Genomic DNA, 20,704 nt, shown 5'->3' with positions numbered 1-20,704 from the left:
ACACAAACATGCAAATACATATATAAATGCACGCGTACTTACAAATACTTACATAAATACATACGTGTAATACAAACGAACCTTAATTAGCAGTTATGTTTCTTGTTCTCATCTTTTCTTACTTTCTAACATTTTATTAGTTTAGGTAGGAGTAAAATGGGTGAGCCTTGGCTAAAGTTTGATAAAAGTTTAGAAAATAATTGATTGATCATAGGTTGGTACCTTAACTTCAAACTTTATTTCTCTCCCTCATGTCACAAGTTCGTTTTTGTTTTGTTTGCACACACTCAATACGCATACGGTGAACAAAAACAAACATGGTACTATGATACAAACATATGTACGAACATGCATGCATGAATGGCCCGCTATTTCCATTGCGCGCCGGTCGTTTTTTTGCACCAGTCAACATTGTTATTTATTCCCTACTTAATTGTTCAATCGTTTTTTTCTGAACGCTGTAATTGTGACATGGTTGATCAACTCGATCAACTACCGCTTTTGTTTTATTGTAGTCTAATATCATTCGTTTTCCAGTTCCATTATCCATTTCAACATTCGAATGCATAGTGGAAAGCAATGTAAAAGATTTGTTTTTTTTTGCCACGTAGGAAACTGAAGTTTGCCGTCGAGTAAAACCAAACAAAGATGAACCCACATCTCTATTTTTACTTTCTTGAAAATCAGGTGGTATGGCAGGCTTATTTTGTCGCGCTGTTCCAGGAAGTGTGATTTGCTTTCTCAACAAATTTTCTGCTAGTCTTGTGTTAGTAAACCAATTGTCTGTTGTTACGTTGACATCAGAGTTGAAGATTGGTTCTGCTAATGTTAACACAACATACTCTGCAAAACCAGTATGTCTTATTTTCTTCACGAATAACATAAAGGCATCCCATTGAATGTGTAAGTATATGTGTAGCTCACATCTCACCACACTATCCTGTAATAAACATCAGATATAAATATCGAAATGTTTTTGACCACGTCCAATTGTCTGCAAGCTAGATTCATTTTTAAAAACAATTTCTGCTGTGTGGAAATCTCTCGTAGGCCGGTTTGTACGAATTATTGTTATATTATGCAATCAAGACTTTGTCTAAATGAGGTTTTCGGAGATCATTATTTTCATAATGATATTTTTTCACAATTTTTTTGGGTCACATTTGGCTATCGTTTATCTCTGAGAGAGACTCAATGATCAACCCACAAAACTGCAAAAGAACATCTCACAATTAAAATTCGACCAGTTTGGTTATTCTGAAATGAATTATTTATAATGAATACGTAGTTTATAAAATATAAGGAACTCTTTTCTTTAGCCTGCCTCCAAGTTTAAAATAAAATTTTTTTTATATAATTGATTAATATAATTATTATTTATTAATTAATCAGTTAAAATTAAAAATTTGAAAATTTTTTAAAGATCTATTCTATATTCTATTCTATCATTTTTAAAATTAAAATAATGAATATATAAGTCAATATTAATTCACTTAGATCTTCATAGCTTAATTTTTCTTGTAATTCTGCAGTAAAAGTTTCCAGTCACTTTTTAAAATTGTATTTGATTAATTTAATAATTAATTTAATAATATAATACTTTAATGAAGAATTTATAAATTAAAATTAACTAAGCCTTCCATTGAATAATTAATTCATAGTTTTATGACAAAACATTTATACGATGATTGAAAAAATTCTTATTATAAAGCTTATAATTTAAATAATTAAATTGAACAGACTTCACAGATAAGCTTTCACCATGGGTAGATCTTACAATGAAGAAATGGAATATGTGGAGAAACTAACCCCTTATAGTTGGAGAATAAAAAAAGGATTTGTACCTAATATGAAGGCAAGTAGTCTGATATTTTTTTTTAATTTTTAAAAGAGTTTAAAATGTATGTAAGAATCTGTTCTGTTTAGTTAGATTTATATTAAATTAACAAGTGATATTATTACCTACTGTTTTTCTTGACATACAGGTTGAAGGTGTTTTTTATGTGAACAGTCATCTGGAGAAGTTGATGTTTGATGAGTTGAAGCAATCATGCAGGTCTGCTGGTTATGGTGGGTTTCTTCCTGGCATGAAGCAGATTGGGAATGTAGCTGCCTTGCCTGGTTAATAAAAATTTTTGTCTAATTATCTATTGGGATATGTAACTGAGGATGTTTTTAAACGTTTTCAATTATTCATTTCATGGAAGAAGAAAAACAATTTTGTAAAAAAGACAATTTTTTTTGATTTTATAGTTTTGTAAAAATTGTAACTTCAATAGTAAGTTTAGTTTAGTAAATGAGGCTGAAACTTTACAAGATGACAAAATTTTAAACTAAGCTGGAATAGATTAATAAGCTTGAAAATTTAAAGGATAAAGTTTGTAACGTTGGTTTTATTAGATAAGAAAATTTTACTAATTTGTCAAATCACTGTTTACAATTCTTTCACAGGAATAGTTGGAAAGTCAGTTGGTCTGCCTGATGTGCATTCTGGTTATGGTTTTGCCATAGGAAATATGGCAGCATTTGATGTTGATGATCCAATTTCAGTCGTATCTCCTGGCGGGGTTGGCTTTGACATCAACTGTGGGGTTAGGCTTTTGAGGACAAACTTGTTTGAGAAAGATGTTCTACCTGTGAAGGAGCAGTTAGCCCAGAGTATGTTTAATCACATCCCAGTTGGTGTGGGCTCCAAGGGTATCATTCCAATGGGAGCCAGGTCTGTTATTTTTATAAGAATCATTAGAATCATCATTTAATTAAAATCATTAGAAAGATTTTCATTAAGTATGTTTATTTATCAACTTTTCAATGCATTTGTTTCATTTATTCATTTGAAATTTTAATTCAGAGATTTAGAGGAAGCTTTAGAGATGGGTATGGATTGGTCTTTGAGGGAAGGTGCCTGTTTTAGAATGTTTCACAATTTTTTTCTTGATGATTTTGAACTTTGTGTGTTACAGAGTTTTCAACCAAAATGTTAAATGCAAATGTCTTCATTTTCTCAATTTTAAGTTTCAATAAGTATGAACTTCAATATTCACCATTTATATATTGCTTAATGTCTATGTTTATTCATCACTAACATATTTTTAAATTTGCTATAATGATAACAGAATTTAATGTTCTCCTACACTTAACTTCTGGTCTTTTTAAAGTACTTAGTTTTATTATGCATAATTTGCTTGACAAGCTCAGAAGTTGTAATAAGTAGGTATTGTAGAATGAACTATTGATATACCTCTAAGAAGATTAACTTTTTTTCAATGCAAAATATTGATTTTGTTTGGCAAGGGTACATCTGGGCAGAGGACAAGGAGCACTGTGAAGAGTATGGTCGCATGTTACAGGCAGACCCGTCTAAAGTCAGTATGAGGGCAAAAAAACGAGGTCTACCTCAGGTTTGTTATTGCTATTGTTTTTTTTTCTTATTTCGTTTATAATTATAATTATGTATTTAGTTAGGAACACTTGGGGCTGGCAACCACTATGCCGAGATACAAGTTGTAGATGAGATATTCAATGAATTCAATGCAAAGAAGATGGGCATTGAGGAGAAAGGACAGATATGTGTGATGATTCACTGTGGAAGTCGAGGACTGGGCCATCAAGTTGCCACAGGTTGCCACATCATCACTACTGCTTGTTACCTGTTCAATTATATGCTTCTGTTCAGTTAATTGGTTGCTTTTTCAAACTGCTAAGTTAAGTTTTTAATATGTTCCTTTTCAGATGCTTTAGTTGCCATGGAAAAGGCCATGAAGCGAGATAAGATTGATGTTAACGATAGACAACTTGCCTGTGCGCGAATCAACAGCCAAGAAGGTCGTCATTTTGATTTGAATATTCTGGCTCTTATTTATAAATTATTTGTTAATTTGAAAAACAGCTTATTAAATAGAATCAATGGAATCTCGCAATTATTTAGGTCAGGATTACTTGAAGGGAATGGCAGCGGCAGCTAATTATGCCTGGGTCAACAGAAGTAGCATGACTTTTCTTTGTAGGCAGGTATCATCTACTTTTTGGTGGCTTTATACTGTACTTCTTGCTTTTGATATCATAAGTACTAAATGTTGATATGATGTCATGATTACATCTTTTTAATTAATAAATGATTTTTCTACAACAGGCATTTGCCAAAATGTTCCACTCATCACCAGATGACTTGGACATGCATGTCATATATGACGTGAGTCACAACATCGCAAAAGTTGAAGAGCATTTTATTGATGGCCGACAGAAAACACTGCTCGTCCATAGGAAAGGGTCCACACGCGCATTTCCTCCGCATCATCCTCTCATCCCTGTCGACTACCAGGTTGTTTCATAGGAATATTAAACTCTACTAGAAATTATACATTCTAATAATGTTCACGTGCCTTATTGCCAGAGTGAGTTACATATTAAATTACGTTAACGTTATTGAATGGCCATCATTCACTCAGTTAACAGGTCAGCCAGTCTTAATTGGAGGCACCATGGGTACGTGTAGTTATGTCCTGACTGGAACAGAACAAGGCATGAATGATACGTTCGGATCTACTTGCCATGGAGCCGTTTGTTTTTTTTTTTTCATTTTCTCTGCATAACAAACTTTAAGTTTTAATATTTATAAGATTGTTTATTTCATTCAGATTATCAAGGGTCAAAATTTATATAGCCTCGATCCAATCACACATGCACTTGTTGTAGAGATTTTCTTTACGTTTCGTTCCTTCGTCTTCTAACGTTTATTTGTTATAACTTCTAGCTATTCATCTGTTAACTTATGACCGTTTGATAGGGACGTGCATTATCTAGAGCTAAGTCTCGACGTAACCTTGACTACACCGACGTTTTGAAATCATTAGAGGAGAAAGGTATCTCAATCAGGGTGGCCTCTCCAAAACTGGTCATGGAGGAGGTAGGTTGTGTCCTTTTATGTTTGTTCATTGCTCATATAAAATAACTCATTTAATTTCTTACTGGTAATTTATTAAACATATATTTAGGCACCTGAATCGTACAAGAATGTTACAGATGTTGTCGACACATGTGAGTAATCTCGATTCACTTTAAATTTTCGATTTTGCGCGACGATGTTTTCTTGTACTCTATCAATTTCAAAGAACTTTGCAACACGTGCAACAGCTATCATTCAAATTCATTATTATAATAGGAACTTATAATCACAATCAACACTAATCAGATTGTTCATTCTTCAAATTATTCAGTAATTATTTCATTGTGATTTATTATATAAATTATTTCATTTTAGCCAATTAAGTGTATTATTTCGTTAATGTTCTTTAAGGTCACTTAGCTGGAATCAGTCAGAAATGTGTGAAGCTGAGACCTATTGCCGTTATTAAGGGATAGTTGTGCTTTCAGGGAAGAAAGTTCTGTTATAATTTTTTGTTTCAATGATGCCTAATTGTTTGTTTCGACGTAATTAGTTTGAAATTAATTTTTAATGCCTGTATTTAAATATTTGTTTAATTTTTGTTTCTTATAAAGAGAGACATAATTTTTTTTAAATATTTTTTGTGTAAAAATACAAATATGTTTTCTTATAGAAATATACAATAAATTAATTATCAAATATGAAAAATATTGTATATCAAAATGCGGTGAAAAATTTGAAAGTATGTTTGAAATATTAAAACTTTAATGAAGAAAATAGCCTACTTTAAAATTGCTTTAAAGGCACGGTAAATGCTAAAGTAAATTTGGGTGAGTGATGCTGGCGGAAAAAGGGTAACGTGTTCGTGAACGCAACTGTTCACGGTACTGCGTGAGGTTCGTGCGGTTGATTGATCACTGATGTGACAGCTTTGAAAAGATTAGTTTACTTGAAACTCATTAAATGTTTGTCAGGCTGCAATTATAAAATGATTAAAAGTGCTATGAATGGACATGATCCTTAAAATAATGCTATAATTAGAATACAAATTAACTAAGCAGTTTAATATATATATATATATATATATATACATATATATATATATATATATATATATATATATATATATATATATATCTGTTGAAAGGAGGGCATATTTCATACAGTATTGTATGAATTCGGTAGAATACTTACAATACTGTATATATGTATATATATATATATATATATATATACATTTAAATTATCAATAAAACGGCAATTATTCGTTCATGTATTGAGGTGGCAAACGTTAATTTGTAGGAAAATGTGTTTGGATCCAGTGGCGGGGATGAATCTCCTTTACCAAACCATGAAAGAAAAAAATATTGAAGATGCTATGTCAAATAGAGTAACAAAGTAAAAGAAAATTAGCAAAAAGGTCATTAACTTGAGAATTTTCCATAATCGTCAACCCCGAAATGGAAATAAACGAATTAGGAAAAATGTCATCAGATTTAGAATTTTGAAATCATCACCACCGCCAAATTTGGGATCGGCCACTATCTGGGCCAGAAAGTTATGGAAAATGTGTAGATAACTGCGTGTGTGTAGATAGAAAAGATAGCCATTCCTTGCTTGATTTTATATATCCACCAAGTTACATGAAAAAATGCAACAGTCCAAATAATTTATAAGAGGGATTCGTATTTACAAAAGTAAAACTGAAAAAGTATGGTTTTACAAAACGGATATATAAAATGTACCTATTTACAAATGTCATGAAATAGTATTTCTTATATATTAATCATATCAATTAATATCAAATTTTATTTTGTCTTACCATACAATAAAGTTAAAATTGCAATTAAACAATTATTATCACCATGATAAATAATTATGATAACAAAATTTTGGTAATTGTGTTAAACAGTAACTCTGGAGTAATGTTATAATTGTATATGCCCTAAAAATAGTGTGACAGTAAGAATGTATATAATATTCACATCGTAAAGAACAAAAACAAATCAAAAATGAAAACCAAATGAAAAAACGCAGCCGCGCAAACTGGCACTTTAAAAAGGACACTTGGAAAGCGCCGATACATTAGACGGTTGTATCTGTCAAACCCGTAAATTGCAAGTAAGTGTCAAAAGAACAATTGTTTAAGTTACGGTTTAAATTGAAACTGTCACTATTTACATTTTGTCGGTTAACATTAATCATAATGCTAGGGTCGTTATTGTTATAAACGTTATTTCTATTATTTGCGTGGTGGTCGTTGGTGCTGATGTTATTGATATTCGTGATGATGTCGTTAACGTTATTGATGTTGGAAATGCTATGCGTGTTGCAGATGTTGTTGTGATGAGATTCATTGAGGGAAGTGTCCATGTTCGACTCCAACATCGTGTCGGTAGTTCTATCCGAATAGCAAGACGAAGAAAGAAGCTGGAGAAAATAAACAAGTTTAAATATACACGTGAATTTCTAATATTTTTCATAATAGAAATCATCAAAAGTTAACAAAATAGTGACATAAAAGGCTGATACCTCGTTGTTGTTATCACAGATGATCGGCACGTAAGACCATGGTGAGGGTTCTTCACAGTTATAATTGTAGGTAACTGAAATAAGTGTAAACAAGTGTTTTTTTGCACAACCAAGTTAGGTTTTTTCATGTTAACGCGAATTAAAAATGTTTGGCTAAGAGATGCGTAAAGATTTTTTTTTATATAAAAGTGGATCTACCGTAATCCCTGTTTTGAATCATTTGATGAGAGACGTGTTTGATGAGTTTAACAATGGTGTGGAAGCAAGGTCGTTTGTCTGGTTGATACGCCCAACATCGAACCATCAAGTTGTACCTGTTCAAGTTTATATTTAAACAAGTTGAACGCTCTAAATTTTAATCTTTAAATTTCAACTTATTACGAGTTAAGGTTCCCTTTATTCTAAAAGTTGATTAAAATTTTTATTTGCTGATTAAAAATATTTTACATGCAAAAGTTGGTTAATTAACGATGAAAATTTAAAAAAATTGAATTGGAAAAATAAAATCGGCTGCCAAAAAAGAAAAGCTAAAAAATTGAAAACAACACGGGAAAACGTCTAACAGCTGATCAGGACATTTTGATGGCCTGTCCAATATGCCGCCACTCCTGACGTATTGAAGGACTTCAAGATTGGACTGAGCGAGATAGGGCTGGTTTCCCAGGCTCAGCACTTCCCAAATTAACACACCAAATGACCTGCGGTTTAAATATCTTTCATTGCTTGATTAACATCGATGTCGTTGTTAATGCAAGGTAAATAAACGTTCTAATTGTTGTTAAAGTCACGAATAATTCATGAAACAATACAGATAGCAATCTATATATCTGATAGCTTCACCAGATGTCGGAGTATGTTGTAAAAATGCCGTCAACGAGTGATTCTGGGGCCATCCATCTGACAGGCAGCAGTCCCTCTCCCTCCTTCTTATAATAATCATTAATGTACACATCGCGGGCCAAGCCAAAATCTCCAATCTTCACGATCAACTTTCCAGCGTTATCGTACGATACAAGACAGTTGCGAGCCGCCAAGTCTCTGAACAATTGCATAATTTATTGTATCTTTTAATATAAATGTCTTTCATATATCGCTATTTATAAAAATTTGTACAAACAAATAATTGTTATAAATTTAATTTTTGTTGAAATGGAATAAAAATTGAAGCACACCTATGAACAAAACGCATGCCTTGCAGGTACTCACAGCCTTCAGCAACATCCTGGCATATGGACAACATCGTGGACAACGATACATTTGGTTGTTCCGACTGTAACAACATTAACAAGCCCATTATTACTGTCTTCCGCATTTTTGAGTTAATGTTAATCTATCTTTCAAACTAAAATTTGTACCGCCAAGTGCATTTTAGTTTTTGTACGAATTTGACCCAATATTTTGAAAATTCAATTTGATACTCAACTGCCTGATCTAAAAAATTTGGGACTCTTTATTATAAATTCGCCTATAAATTAGCTTCATTTGAAAATCAGATGCAATCAATCCGTCCAAGTATCTATGTACTGCACAATAAGATTAGTTTTTAAAGTTTTTTGAAATTGAATTTTGAATTTTTGAGCGCTAATTTGAATGACTTAGATTTAATTTATAAAATCATTTGATCATAAAATAAACCTTTTATGAATTTATTATTAAGCAAAGTGTAAAATTTTCAGAAAACTAATTTCCATCAATGCTTCGTATAAAGTTTTTCAGTTTCAACTATACAATCAATACAGATAGACTTTTAAACAATCTAGATTTTAATTCTTTTATCACATTTTCAAACACTAATTTTTACGCTGGTAATTAGTTATTCGACCGCAAATTTTTATTTATATATTTTTTTCAAAAATAGAGTGATATATTGGGTAATTTTAACGAGGAAAAAATATATTTGAATGATTTCAAAAATTTCAACTAATTTATATCAAATTGCTAGCAATTTTTGATACATTCAACAATGCGGAAATGTTTTTTTCTCAATAATCAGTATATAATATTGAACTTTTTATTTTTAAGAGCTAAACATGAATTAAAATAACCAACGTTTATAAGTACCATATAAATAGTGGCATTAAAAAGAATAGAGCAAAAAATAGAATAAAACATTGACAGTAGAGAAAAAATAATCAAACCGATTTTTCTTTCCTAAGAAACGTTAGCAAATCTTTCTCCCTCATCAGCTCTATAACAATAAAGTTGCACTCATCTTCGAAACAGACTCCGATCAAATGCAACAACTTCTCGTGTCGGAACCTGAGTGTGTGTTTGTTTGTGTGTGTGTGTGTGCGTGCGAGTAAGTCTCTCTCTCTTTCTCTTTGTGTGTGCTCTCTCTTTCTCTCTCTCTCTCTCTCTCTCTCTTTGTGTATGCGTGTGTGCGTGTGTGTATGTTTACGGTTGCTTTCTTGTTAAAAGAAACTTAAAAACTTACAGTAATGATTGGTTAAACGATAAAATTACTAATACTATTAGCAAAATATTTTGAATAATATGATGATGATAAATAATAATAATATGATAATAAATAACAATAATATGATGATAATTAATAATAATATGATGGTAAATAGTATGATGAAAATAAATGATAATATGATGACGATGATGAATAATATGATGGCACCTGTTCATAAGAAGGGCCTCCTTCAGAAATTCTCTCTTTTCGATATCGCTTGCCTGGAGATGCAGTGTCTGTATTTGACATTTCAATTCTTTGTTATGTGTTTTGTTTTATCATTGATAGTTCCACTGACATAACATAGGTCAACTTTTGGTCTTATTTCTAATGCAGAACACTTACGAATGGTATATTCAAATTATCTTAACTAGTGGTTCGAACTATTTTAATGAAAGTTTTTTTTTACATTTAGACAAAGGAAAGTTGAAATTTGAAAATGTATCACTTAAAGGAGTTTAAAAAAGGGTTTTTGAGGAGGTCAAGTTTAGGTTTAAAACTCCGTCCAAGCAGGTTTAACAGACATAAACTGTTGACCACGGCGTGATAAGTAGTGAATTGTTTAAAACAACTATACAAATGATATGAGGCTTTGAGTTATTCAGGCAAAAATTGAAAAGTGAGATGTTGAAGGAAAAGTTGAAAAAATTTGCAGACTATGTATAATATTCATTGCAGGAGTTGAAATTTGTAGGCGAATTAAGGAAAATGGGTTAAATGTACGAAAATTTCAAGAAAAGATACCGAAATTAGTTAGCGTTAAAACAGTTGAAACAGTTGTGATAGGAGAGGTATTTATTAGAAAAATTTAAAAACATATTGTAAAGTTAGTGCAGTTAGTGCAATAATTGGTATAAAAAAACAAAAAGTGGTAAAAGAAGATCAAATTTGTCCACATTGCCCCAGAGTTTCAGTAGAAAAATATTGTACAACTACAGTACAACTACGGTAAATAATTTGGACATAAAAATATTTCACCGTGTTGTTGAAAATTGTTCAGATATATTTTGGAAAGTGCGAAGTAAATTTAAATTTATAAAAAGTTTAAAAATGATATGGCTTCATCAGAAATTGTTAATATGTAATGTGATATTTAAAGTATACTGAATTTATTTTCATAGTTAAAAGTATCATCGAAAAACGGTGATTGATTTGGTTAACCTTGATTGCCACATCCAAAGCTGTCATGTTATCACCTGTTATTACACCTTCGTAAACTTTTCCAAACGCACCACTGCCAATGAACTTCTTGAGATGCAGAAGATTTCTCGGAATGTGCGGCAACTTTGATAACTCCTCTTGTTTGAATGGAAGACTGAAAAAATTAGTTCACGCTATTTCCAGCTATCACATACTACTACTAAGAAATATTTATTTTATGTATTGAGTTGGAATTAAAAATAGACCAAGCGTTACATGCCTGTGTGCATAGGAGTAGAGCACGTTGTTGACTTGGATGGAGGGGTTTGGAGGGTTGGTTAGACTGACCAGTTCCAGATTGACGCTGTTCAATGGCAAAAATGTTCTACCGCCGCTCGTTTGCTTAGTTTTCCTCTTGTAGAACGCTTGAAAAATTTCAACAAAAATAACATTTTTTAACCTTATAATCTAAATTGAATCACCAACGGCTTATAACATGAGCTTTTTTTTAGAAAGTTATAATGTACATTAACTTGAAATTTATAAAAAATATGTGAAAGTTTGTGAAATAACTTGCATGTGATTATAAAGCCCATGCATTGGTCAATTATTCAACAGGCACAAAATTTTGCCAGTATTAGAAGAAATTATTTTGTCTAATAAAAAATGTAAAATTAAATAAAAATAGAAGATGACACAAAATTGTAGAACCAACTGTATGCCAAAATGCTGAATGCAGTGATCAAAATGAGGAAGAGAACAATGAAAATGGTCAGCAGCTTGTCGTTGTCAATGTACGGTTCTCTCCGCTCAGTCATTTCCTCCGCTATAAAAATTTGTTGAAAATAAGAAAAAACTTTAAAACACATTGAAACTCCGGAACACAGTAACCAATCTAAAAAAACTATTTGACGAGATTGTTTCCATAAAAAATATTATTTCCTTTGACTTTTGATACAATTCCAATTTCGAATTTTATAATTTGCATAATTTTATTTTAAAAAAAATAGTTGATTTAATTAAGTTTTGATTACTGTTATAAAAAAAATTCATTGATCCGTAATAATTAAGCTTGTCAACTTGAAGTCATGAATGTAGGCACGTTCGTCCACTTGACATCACCACAACCCCACAAAGTGCACACGGACACACCAGCTTTGATGACGCCATAAATATTTTCCATCTTGTACGACGTTACGTTATTCTTCATTTAAAAAAAAATTATAGAACCATCAATTGAATGTTTCAATTTTAAAAGCAAAAAACTAAAATTTAAAGCCAAACATTTAAATTCAATTTATTTCATTTTAAAATCTTTTACGATAAAAATTAAAAAAACTATTAAAAAAGTAGTATAGGAAATATATAACAAAATTATGGAAAACAACAACAACACACGTTTAGACGACATTTTCCCCGAGATCGGGGGTTGCCGTCTGGCTACCTATGATGAAACCGAAATACCCCTCGACGCCATCCACATCTGTCACTCGCCTCAGTATCACGCAACCCCGCTTTCACCCTGTCCTTCTCCACCTGCTCTCTCCATCCCAATCCCCTTCCTACCACTCCTTCAACTTCGAACTCTAACGCTCGCCTAATCCTGACCCTTTCATCCCTTCTCAACACATGTCCATACCATCGCAATCTCGATCTCCTTATCAATGTCACAATGTCCTCATTCAGTCCCATCATCGACCTTAGCTCTGTACTACTTCTCCTATCCTTCACTTTAACCCCACACATCATCCTCACCATAGCTCTTTCAGCCCTCTGCAGTACACTTTCTTCCTCTTTCCTCAACACCCAAGTTTCACCACCATAAACCATCGCTGCTCTTACACATGCTTTATATACCCTCCCTTTCATCTTCACTAACCATTTCTTTCCACACAATACCCCACCCAGTTCCCTAAATTTCATCCATCCTACACGAACTCTAGCCGTAACTGCGCTCAAACAGCCTCCATCCGCGTTCAGCTTATCCCCTAAGTAAACAAAGCTTTCCACTCTTTCAATACCACCACTTAACCCCGTCCTTGCGTCCGTCCTATTAATCACACCATGAACACATTTCTTACATTTGAACGTGCCTTCCACCTTTTTCAGTGCCCCCCTCACACCACTACATCTCTTATGCACCCATTTCTGACATCCTATACACAATACCGAGTTAGCCTTCACTCTCCTGTCACATACCCCACAGGGGTCGATTTTACTTATCACCTTCCCCACCTTTCCCACACACCATTACCTTCGTCTTACCAATATTAACTTTTAACCCTTTCTTTTCAATAACGCTCTTCCATCTGTCAAATTTTAACTGCAATTCTTCCATGCTATCAGCCATCAAGACTAAATCATCTGCATACAAAATCTCAAATAACAACCCTCCATTATGTTTCCACACACAACATCCATCACAATTGCAAACAGAAACGGTGATAACACTGATCCTTGATGCACTCCTACCTTAACACTAAAAGCGTCCGACATTATTATGGAAAAATTAAGTAAAATTTTAAGTTAACTAAACCAGAAAACATTCAACATTTAAAAAAAACTGATCCTCTAGCTCCAACTCCCATATATGTAAAATATATTTTAAACTATGATCCACGAAGAAAAAATTTCTAAACAAACAAAAGTTACAAATATGAACCGTGACGATGCGATGATCATGGTGCATCGAAACAATGTGGACTTTGAAGGTCAGTTGAACATCTGGTACGATGCTTGAGTCCAACAGAAACCAGGTTAATGTGGAAGCATTCAGTGTTAGGTTTATATTGGTGGACATGACTACGTAAGACGTACTGGACAGTTCACAATCTGTGGTGGATATATTTCCAACAGACTCAATTTAATGTATTCATCTTATTTTCACTTAATTAAGTTTTAATGGTTGCCTAGCATTAATACTAGCATTGAATAGCAATACATTGAAAATTTGCTATAAAAATAAATTATTTTAAATACTTTTCTGTTTGATAGAAAGAAAGTTGAATGAATGGTTATATTTCCACAAGTTCCATGAAAGTCTTCTCGTGTTCAAGTTGAACGAACACAACATATGATGACGTTGCTGTCCATCTTGTGCTGCTTGCGGTTGCTGATTGGATGCGTCAGATGATAGCCACAATACAGATCCTTCATGTAACATTAGGTCGCCTGAACTAATTTCGTTACAAAGTTCAAAGATGTATATAATGTTAATAAAAATTGTTAGTTGGCATATCGATGATTTTACTTTTCAAATATGTATGATAAGCTTACTATGTTCAAATGCACTTTACCATTTAAAAAAAACAATGAATATGTGTGTGATATTTACTTGTTTGTGAAGATCGTAAGATAGTATATGTAGATTGAGCACCACAAATTATCACTCGAAAACTAATTTTAGCATATTGAAATTTTGAAAGTGATACACTAACATGTAGAAACCATAGAAATGTGCAACTTCTGATTCACGATCTTCAACATCTTCAGCTCTGCTTAATTCGTTGTCATCACAGTCGGCAGTTTTATAACGGTATAATGGTTGAGTGTGAACGGAAGTTTTATTGCCACTGCTGACGAAACTGATCAAAATATTTTTTGATGGATCAAGAATTATGCCTGCAATTCTTTCATTTGACAAATTTTCAACCGTTTTTATAATTTTGTGGCATTTGCCATTCAATTGCGAGGCTTCAATTTTAAAATTTGAATACCAATATATGAAGCCGTTTTGCACGTTAAGAACAATTTTGCTAATTCTCACAGCGTCACCCAAGTCGAGTTGGCTTTTAGAGTTTGTGTAAACAATTTCTTGGCTGCTCCTTTCAAATAGTGACGATCTGAAAATCTTAATGACATTTTCTAAAATTAAATTTCGTTTCCAAAATACATTTTATTTAAATATAAAACAACAATTCAATAAGCAATTGAACAAAAATGTAAAAAAGTGTGTATAAATAATAAGAACACCCCCAATTTATAATTGCAGTCACTCAAGCAGACTGACAATCGTACAATCGTAGAATTACAACTAACACCGTCAGCCTGAGAATTGATCCAATACAGCGAATGTGAGTAGCGGTCGTAGAGAAGATGTGAAGCATCAATCGTCGAAGAGGCCGACCAATGTTCTGTTTTGTTCGAACAGAGGTCTATTAGGATTGTGTCTTTTGCAGAATGTACAGTCACAACATTTCTCAACGAAGATATGACTGAAAAATTTTAATTCATTAATTATATTATCATTTAAGAAAATAAAAATAATGAACATAAAAACCATACGCTTGATGTCGTTTAGGTTGTCTACAAACAGCTTGCTACTTTCACCTTCTTGTAATTCGTATAAGGACCTGCCCTCAGAGGTAAGGAAAACTGGAACTAAATAATGACAATAAATTTTAATCAATTAAAAAATTGGGCTCGTGAAATTTCGTTTCAATTATTTTCATTTGATTGAGACTTGAAGCTGAAAAATTAAAAAATGTTGTTGAGCCATCTGAACGATAGGTGAACAATTTTTTTAAAAAAGTGTATCTTATTGATTTAATATATTTTATTAATTTTGAAACAAATTTAAATATTTTTTTAATAAAATTTAATACAAATTTTTAAAGTTTCATTAATTTTTATTTCAGATTAACACATGCAAATTTTTCGTGTTAAACTATTTATAAATGTATGTTGAATACATTATATTTTATTAAAAAAGTGAGCGTGTTTCAAAACATGCTGCCCACAGCACAAATCTAACCAGACTGCCAAGGAACATATGAATACATCGGTGACCACAATCCATAAGTTTCTCTGAAGATTGCCCTTATTTTTAAACAGTACATCATAGAAGTCAGATTGTGCACTGTTACAAAGGTATCGTTGGAGTATATTGAAATGATCATTTGATGGTCGTCGGCATCATCAACATCTTCCTCTTCACATTCAACACTTCCATATTTATCGCTTCTTGAATCCACGTTACTGACCTCGTCATTATTGTTTTGCATCAACTCTGACGTCATATTCTGAGAGACAATTTTTATTTCATACCACCACAAGCGCGGAGTTATTTTCGTACCTTCAAATTTCAAGTAAAATATAATAACATTAATTCTAACTGTAAAAAAAATCACTCAAATAGTTTTGCTTTCAAATTCAGTATGGAATTAGTTAAAACATTAGTTGAAAACTTGACAAACAGCAAACTAACAAACCTCCTATTTCAGTAAAAACATTCCAATTAATTGAAACTGAACTTTTGTGGCACCAAACGTTCACGTCGCTGGGCGCTTCACTGGGAACTGATAAATAAAATAAAGTTTTACATTATCAACATTTAAGAATTTGGTTTAAAATTTTGCATTTTATGTTAAATTAGACATGAAAAATGTCAAAAGTTGGGTGAACGTTACAATAACCAGGTGTGGGCTGGCTGACGGCATCCCAAACAGATAATTGAGAGATGAAAATGCCGTCCAATATATCGTGCATCTTGTGGCTTCCCGCTTGCTCGTTGTATTCTTCATAAATCAGTGTGCTTCCGTTTGACCAAACAAATGCGTCCGTGTTCTTATTGTGTATTAAAGTAACCATTTCATAATTGGAAGACTCAAATCTATTTCCCGATCTTAAAGTTCTGCTATCATTCTCATTTCGTCCGTAGCAAATTGATTGAATGGAATTGTTGAATGGAAAATATATCATCATATCAATGAAGTTTAAGGCAAATGTTGTGATTGGATGATTCTGCTCATAAATTTTTTCGTCAGGATTATTGTTTGATAACTCTTTTGTTTTAAGATATCCGTCCTTGATCCAGAATATTAAACTAAAAAGTATTAATAACGAAACAAGAATTAAAAATATTTTTAATAAATTTCTAAAATGTTAAATAACTTGTTTAATGGATCGACTTTTAAATGAGAGGCCCGATCAACTGTGAGGTCAACGGGCAAATCGCATTCTGGCAAGTTTTTTACTTGGCATGTGTAGACCTTTGATGACAAATAACAAACTCGTAAATGTTTCAAATCAAATCAGCGTTTGGGGATTAATGTGAAACTTAGCATTAATAATTACAAAAGTACACATTATGACCATTTTCTGTATATTTTAATTTCTAATTATTATTAATCCCGACTCTTACGTTGTACACAAAAAATAATTAAAATCGTCCTCAAGCAAAACATGAAAACAAATTGACTCAACATGAAATTCTCACTCGACTGCCTAAAGCCCTGTACAGTTTCTTGTTTATCCAGTCGTAAGATATGAGGGTTGCAAAGTTTTTTATCATCATTTTTTTTCCACCGCTGGAATAATCAACAGCTATAAAGTCTTCGTTCGAATAAGCAACGTACACCAATCCTTCTTCATAGTTTATGTCCAGTCCTATAATGCAGAGAGTAGAAAAATTGAAGTTTCCAATTTTCGGAAGCTATCATGATTATCATCATCCTAATCTTCCTCCTCATCGTCATCCTCATCGTCGTCATCATCATCATCATCGACGTCGTCATTGTCAAACTATTGGGCATTTTGTAAGCTGAATTATTAATCTTAAAATTTTTCAATTTACAACACATCAAATTATAATTATTTTAGATAATTAAATGAATTTGTAAATGAACGAATTTCCGAAATAGTAATACTGTTAGATTTTATCAATGTTAGATGGCATGCAAAGGTTGAAAATTCGAAGAAACTGATAAGAATTTCCATGGATGAGTAGGATATGACACCGGATAAAACATGACAAGGATGGGACAAAACAAGAAGAATAGAAGACATACTAAATGCAGGTGCACGCAAGAGTCTGCCTTATTGTAAAATCTTTCATCATGTTGTTTGTTAGCAGTTGTTTGAGACATTGCTCTTACGACAATCTAGCAAATTTTTTCATGCATCCAACTCTTGGTAGTCAATAGAAAGATGAGATGATTTTTGAAGTGGGTACTGTTTTCAACTTTAATAATTTATTTTTATAACAGAAACAAATTGCTTTCAACTCAATAAAAATAAAAAACACAACTGATAATATCATGCCAATTCACCAGCGACAAGAACGGAGGAAATTTCATGTCCGTACAAAACTCGTTTGTTGGTGTCCAAGACATTCGAGGAGTCGAGCACAACCAGCTCGTTGTTTCTTCCAACTATCCACTTGCTACTTAGCTCTGCGATTGTAAAATTAAACACATTTAATAAAATTTAATTAAACAATGCATGCAATAAACAAAAAGTGCACCTGTTTTTATAGATGGTGTTTGAAACCTATATTCTGAGATGAGATCTGTAACATAAGATGACAGGATGGATGCTTGAACTTTATATTCACTGCCTGGTTTCAAATTTGATACAAAGTGGCTGTATTCTTTCAATCCATTGAAATGTGCAGAACGATCGTTTCTATAAAGCAAACGCTCCTCTGGCCGAAGAACCCAGACGGCGAGGTCGTAGCTGTTGCTGCTGTGCTTGTTTGGGTCCTTGATGACGATGCGGGCAGAGGAGGAAGTTATGCTGTCCACGTTCAGCTCTAGACGTTCAACTGGAACTGTTTCAGTATTTTTTTCAAAAATGGTTTGTTTGATACAAAAATCTTTTTAAATAAAAATAAATTATTTTAACATGATCCAACATGATAAATGTCGTGGGCTTCAAAAATTTGTTCAATATCTCTTTTAAAAAAAAAATATCTGGAATGTTTGTTTCAAGTTTGAAAATGTAATTTTTTAATATTTGTACCCTAATAAAAGTAGAATTGTTTACAGGCTATTTGAAAAATTAATCAATTTGATAAGTCAAGTTATGCTGGTTAGGTATGTAATGAAATTGGCGATCGAAAGTCATCCTTACTTCTAAGCATTGTTTGTCTCCCTCTTGAACAAACTTCAATACATTTGGACAACTGAATAAAAATATGTTACACAATTCAATATCTTATTATTTTCTACATTTACAAATTATGGATTAACATGCTTGTCATGCCATTTCATAAAATATTATTTTCAACATGCATATGTTATTAATCAGAAGTTCAAAAATACGCGTCCACGCCTTTTAAAAACTTTATTAACAGAACAATGAAGAATTCTAACATTTTTTTGAAATTTTGTAATAAGCTTATTGATGCACTTATTAACAAATTTACACCTAATAAGAATTGAAATGAGGCACTTGAACTGAACATTGACCTTGAAGCTTTGGCATCGTTATATATAATTTGTATTTTATTTTTTTAGCTTCAACTGATCACCCACACTAAAACTAAAAGAATATTTCTGTATTAATTTTAACGTATGTGACACCATTGTTTTTCTTGCTTACAAAAGGTTTATAATAGAAATAACATGACAGGGCAAACAATGCGAGAATGAATATGAAATATCAGGAGAGCGATTCATTTAAACTATTAAACGTTTAAAAAAAAATAAGAAAAATTTGTCACAAAAAATTGACACAATTATGAAATGTTCGATTTATTTATAACTGGTTGACATATTTAGCAAACAAAAAATTTTCATTCAAAACCCTTTAAACGATTTTGTAACAATGATAGGGATGTAAATATCAAAAATTGGATCTGAAAAGAACGAAATTGAAATGAAAACTTGAAGTAAAAGTTCTTGAAGGAACGAGCATATCGCATGTAAATGATTGCATTAAGATATACTGTGAAGATTATTTCAAAGAAATGTTTCGAGAAGAAGTTCAAATATCAGAAATAATTCAAACAGATCCAATTGAATGAGATCTAATTAACGTAAAATTTATTCCACATTCATCAGTAAATGTCGATAGTGATTGAAAAAGTTTTATAAAACAAACAAAAAGTTAACTGTTTTGAGAGTATAATTTTCATAATTTCATGCAAAAATATTCTTTAAATGTCATAACTTCTAAATGAGGAGACAAAGTGGCCTGAACAGACGAGCGTCACAAAACAATTGCCCCCAAGCTGGTTGCAACGAAACGTAACATGCAATCTTAAAGTAAACTCATAAGAACATATTGCTTTTTTAAATTTTTAAAACTTCACATGCAAACTTGATAATATAATGTAGCGTAATACAATTCAGTACAAATGGTAAGAGACCACCTAACACGAAAATCCTTAACTGCCAGAAAATTCAAAAATTCACACGTAGAAAGTTGCGAATAAAACCACAAAACCAAATAAACAAAGTAAACATCACAAAATGAAAGGAAATGAAAGGGATATCAAATGTTAAAAGTTTATCAACATACCTTTTCAGAACTGGCTCCAAATCGAGTCTGTGTGATTAAAATGTTAGATTACATTTATTTCCACTGAAATAATTTCTAGAAGAAGGTTTCACAAGGTTTTTCGAATTGAAAAATTTGTTAAGATATATCCAAACAGTGAGCTATAAATTGTCTGAACATTTTTTAATAAACGATTGGCTCTCATAAAATGGAAAATAACAAATAACAATCTAACATTCAGAAAATTCAACAGAAGTCTGACGAACCTAATCATGTCAGATGTAGCTTGTATATACAAAACAATAAACAGAATAAGTTTTTCTATATAATTTATGAATAAGCAGCACTTTTTAATTAGGTATATTTGTGTGATTGATATTTGGCGAAAGTAGTTAGTTGATTTTGTTCATCATCATCACCACTGTTATCGTCAAATGTCATTATTAGCATAATCATTATCACTTTTA

General features: G+C 32.0%; 3 protein-coding genes across 3 annotated transcripts; 1 reads left to right on the top strand and 2 right to left on the bottom strand.

The window, feature by feature from the left end:
- The first annotated feature begins 987 nt into the window (after nt 1–987).
- On the top strand, nt 988–6,236 carry HELRODRAFT_184836 (hypothetical protein). The gene is made up of 15 exons (XM_009011108.1): nt 988–1,054; nt 1,741–1,855; nt 1,986–2,121; nt 2,452–2,719; nt 2,852–2,901; nt 3,295–3,401; nt 3,462–3,621; nt 3,733–3,825; nt 3,929–4,011; nt 4,133–4,321; nt 4,449–4,559; nt 4,787–4,906; nt 4,995–5,037; nt 5,297–5,972; nt 6,007–6,236. The coding sequence occupies exons 2-14, from the start codon at nt 1,763–1,765 to the stop codon at nt 5,359–5,361; spliced, it is 1,518 nt and encodes a 505-aa protein (XP_009009356.1). The 5' UTR covers nt 988–1,054; nt 1,741–1,762; the 3' UTR covers nt 5,362–5,972; nt 6,007–6,236.
- Nucleotides 6,237–7,595: 1,359 nt separating this feature from the next.
- Nucleotides 7,596–11,177, bottom strand: HELRODRAFT_63524 (hypothetical protein; the record flags this gene model as incomplete). The annotated part of the gene is made up of 7 exons (XM_009011107.1): nt 7,596–7,731; nt 7,981–8,115; nt 8,258–8,455; nt 8,590–8,687; nt 9,556–9,676; nt 10,044–10,111; nt 11,037–11,177. Coding segments are annotated over 7 exons (897 nt in total), but the record flags the coding sequence as incomplete, so codon positions are not given.
- A 913-nt stretch (nt 11,178–12,090) lies between these two features.
- On the bottom strand, nt 12,091–19,220 carry HELRODRAFT_159207 (hypothetical protein; the record flags this gene model as incomplete). The annotated part of the gene is made up of 13 exons (XM_009011106.1): nt 12,091–12,219; nt 13,678–13,847; nt 14,097–14,191; nt 14,453–14,879; nt 15,056–15,229; nt 15,769–16,089; nt 16,226–16,312; nt 16,430–16,839; nt 16,908–17,005; nt 17,233–17,402; nt 18,065–18,187; nt 18,259–18,564; nt 19,205–19,220. 13 exons carry the CDS (start codon nt 19,218–19,220, stop codon nt 12,091–12,093), a joined length of 2,526 nt encoding a protein of 841 aa, XP_009009354.1.
- Nucleotides 19,221–20,704: the final 1,484 nt, after the last annotated feature.

This window comes from Helobdella robusta (genome assembly GCF_000326865.2).
Source record: "Helobdella robusta unplaced genomic scaffold HELROscaffold_1, whole genome shotgun sequence".
In the NCBI taxonomy this organism is placed as follows: domain Eukaryota; kingdom Metazoa; phylum Annelida; class Clitellata; order Rhynchobdellida; family Glossiphoniidae; genus Helobdella; species Helobdella robusta.
The sequence above is the reverse complement of the archived record's forward strand: the minus strand, read 5'-3'. Positions and strand labels throughout refer to the sequence as shown.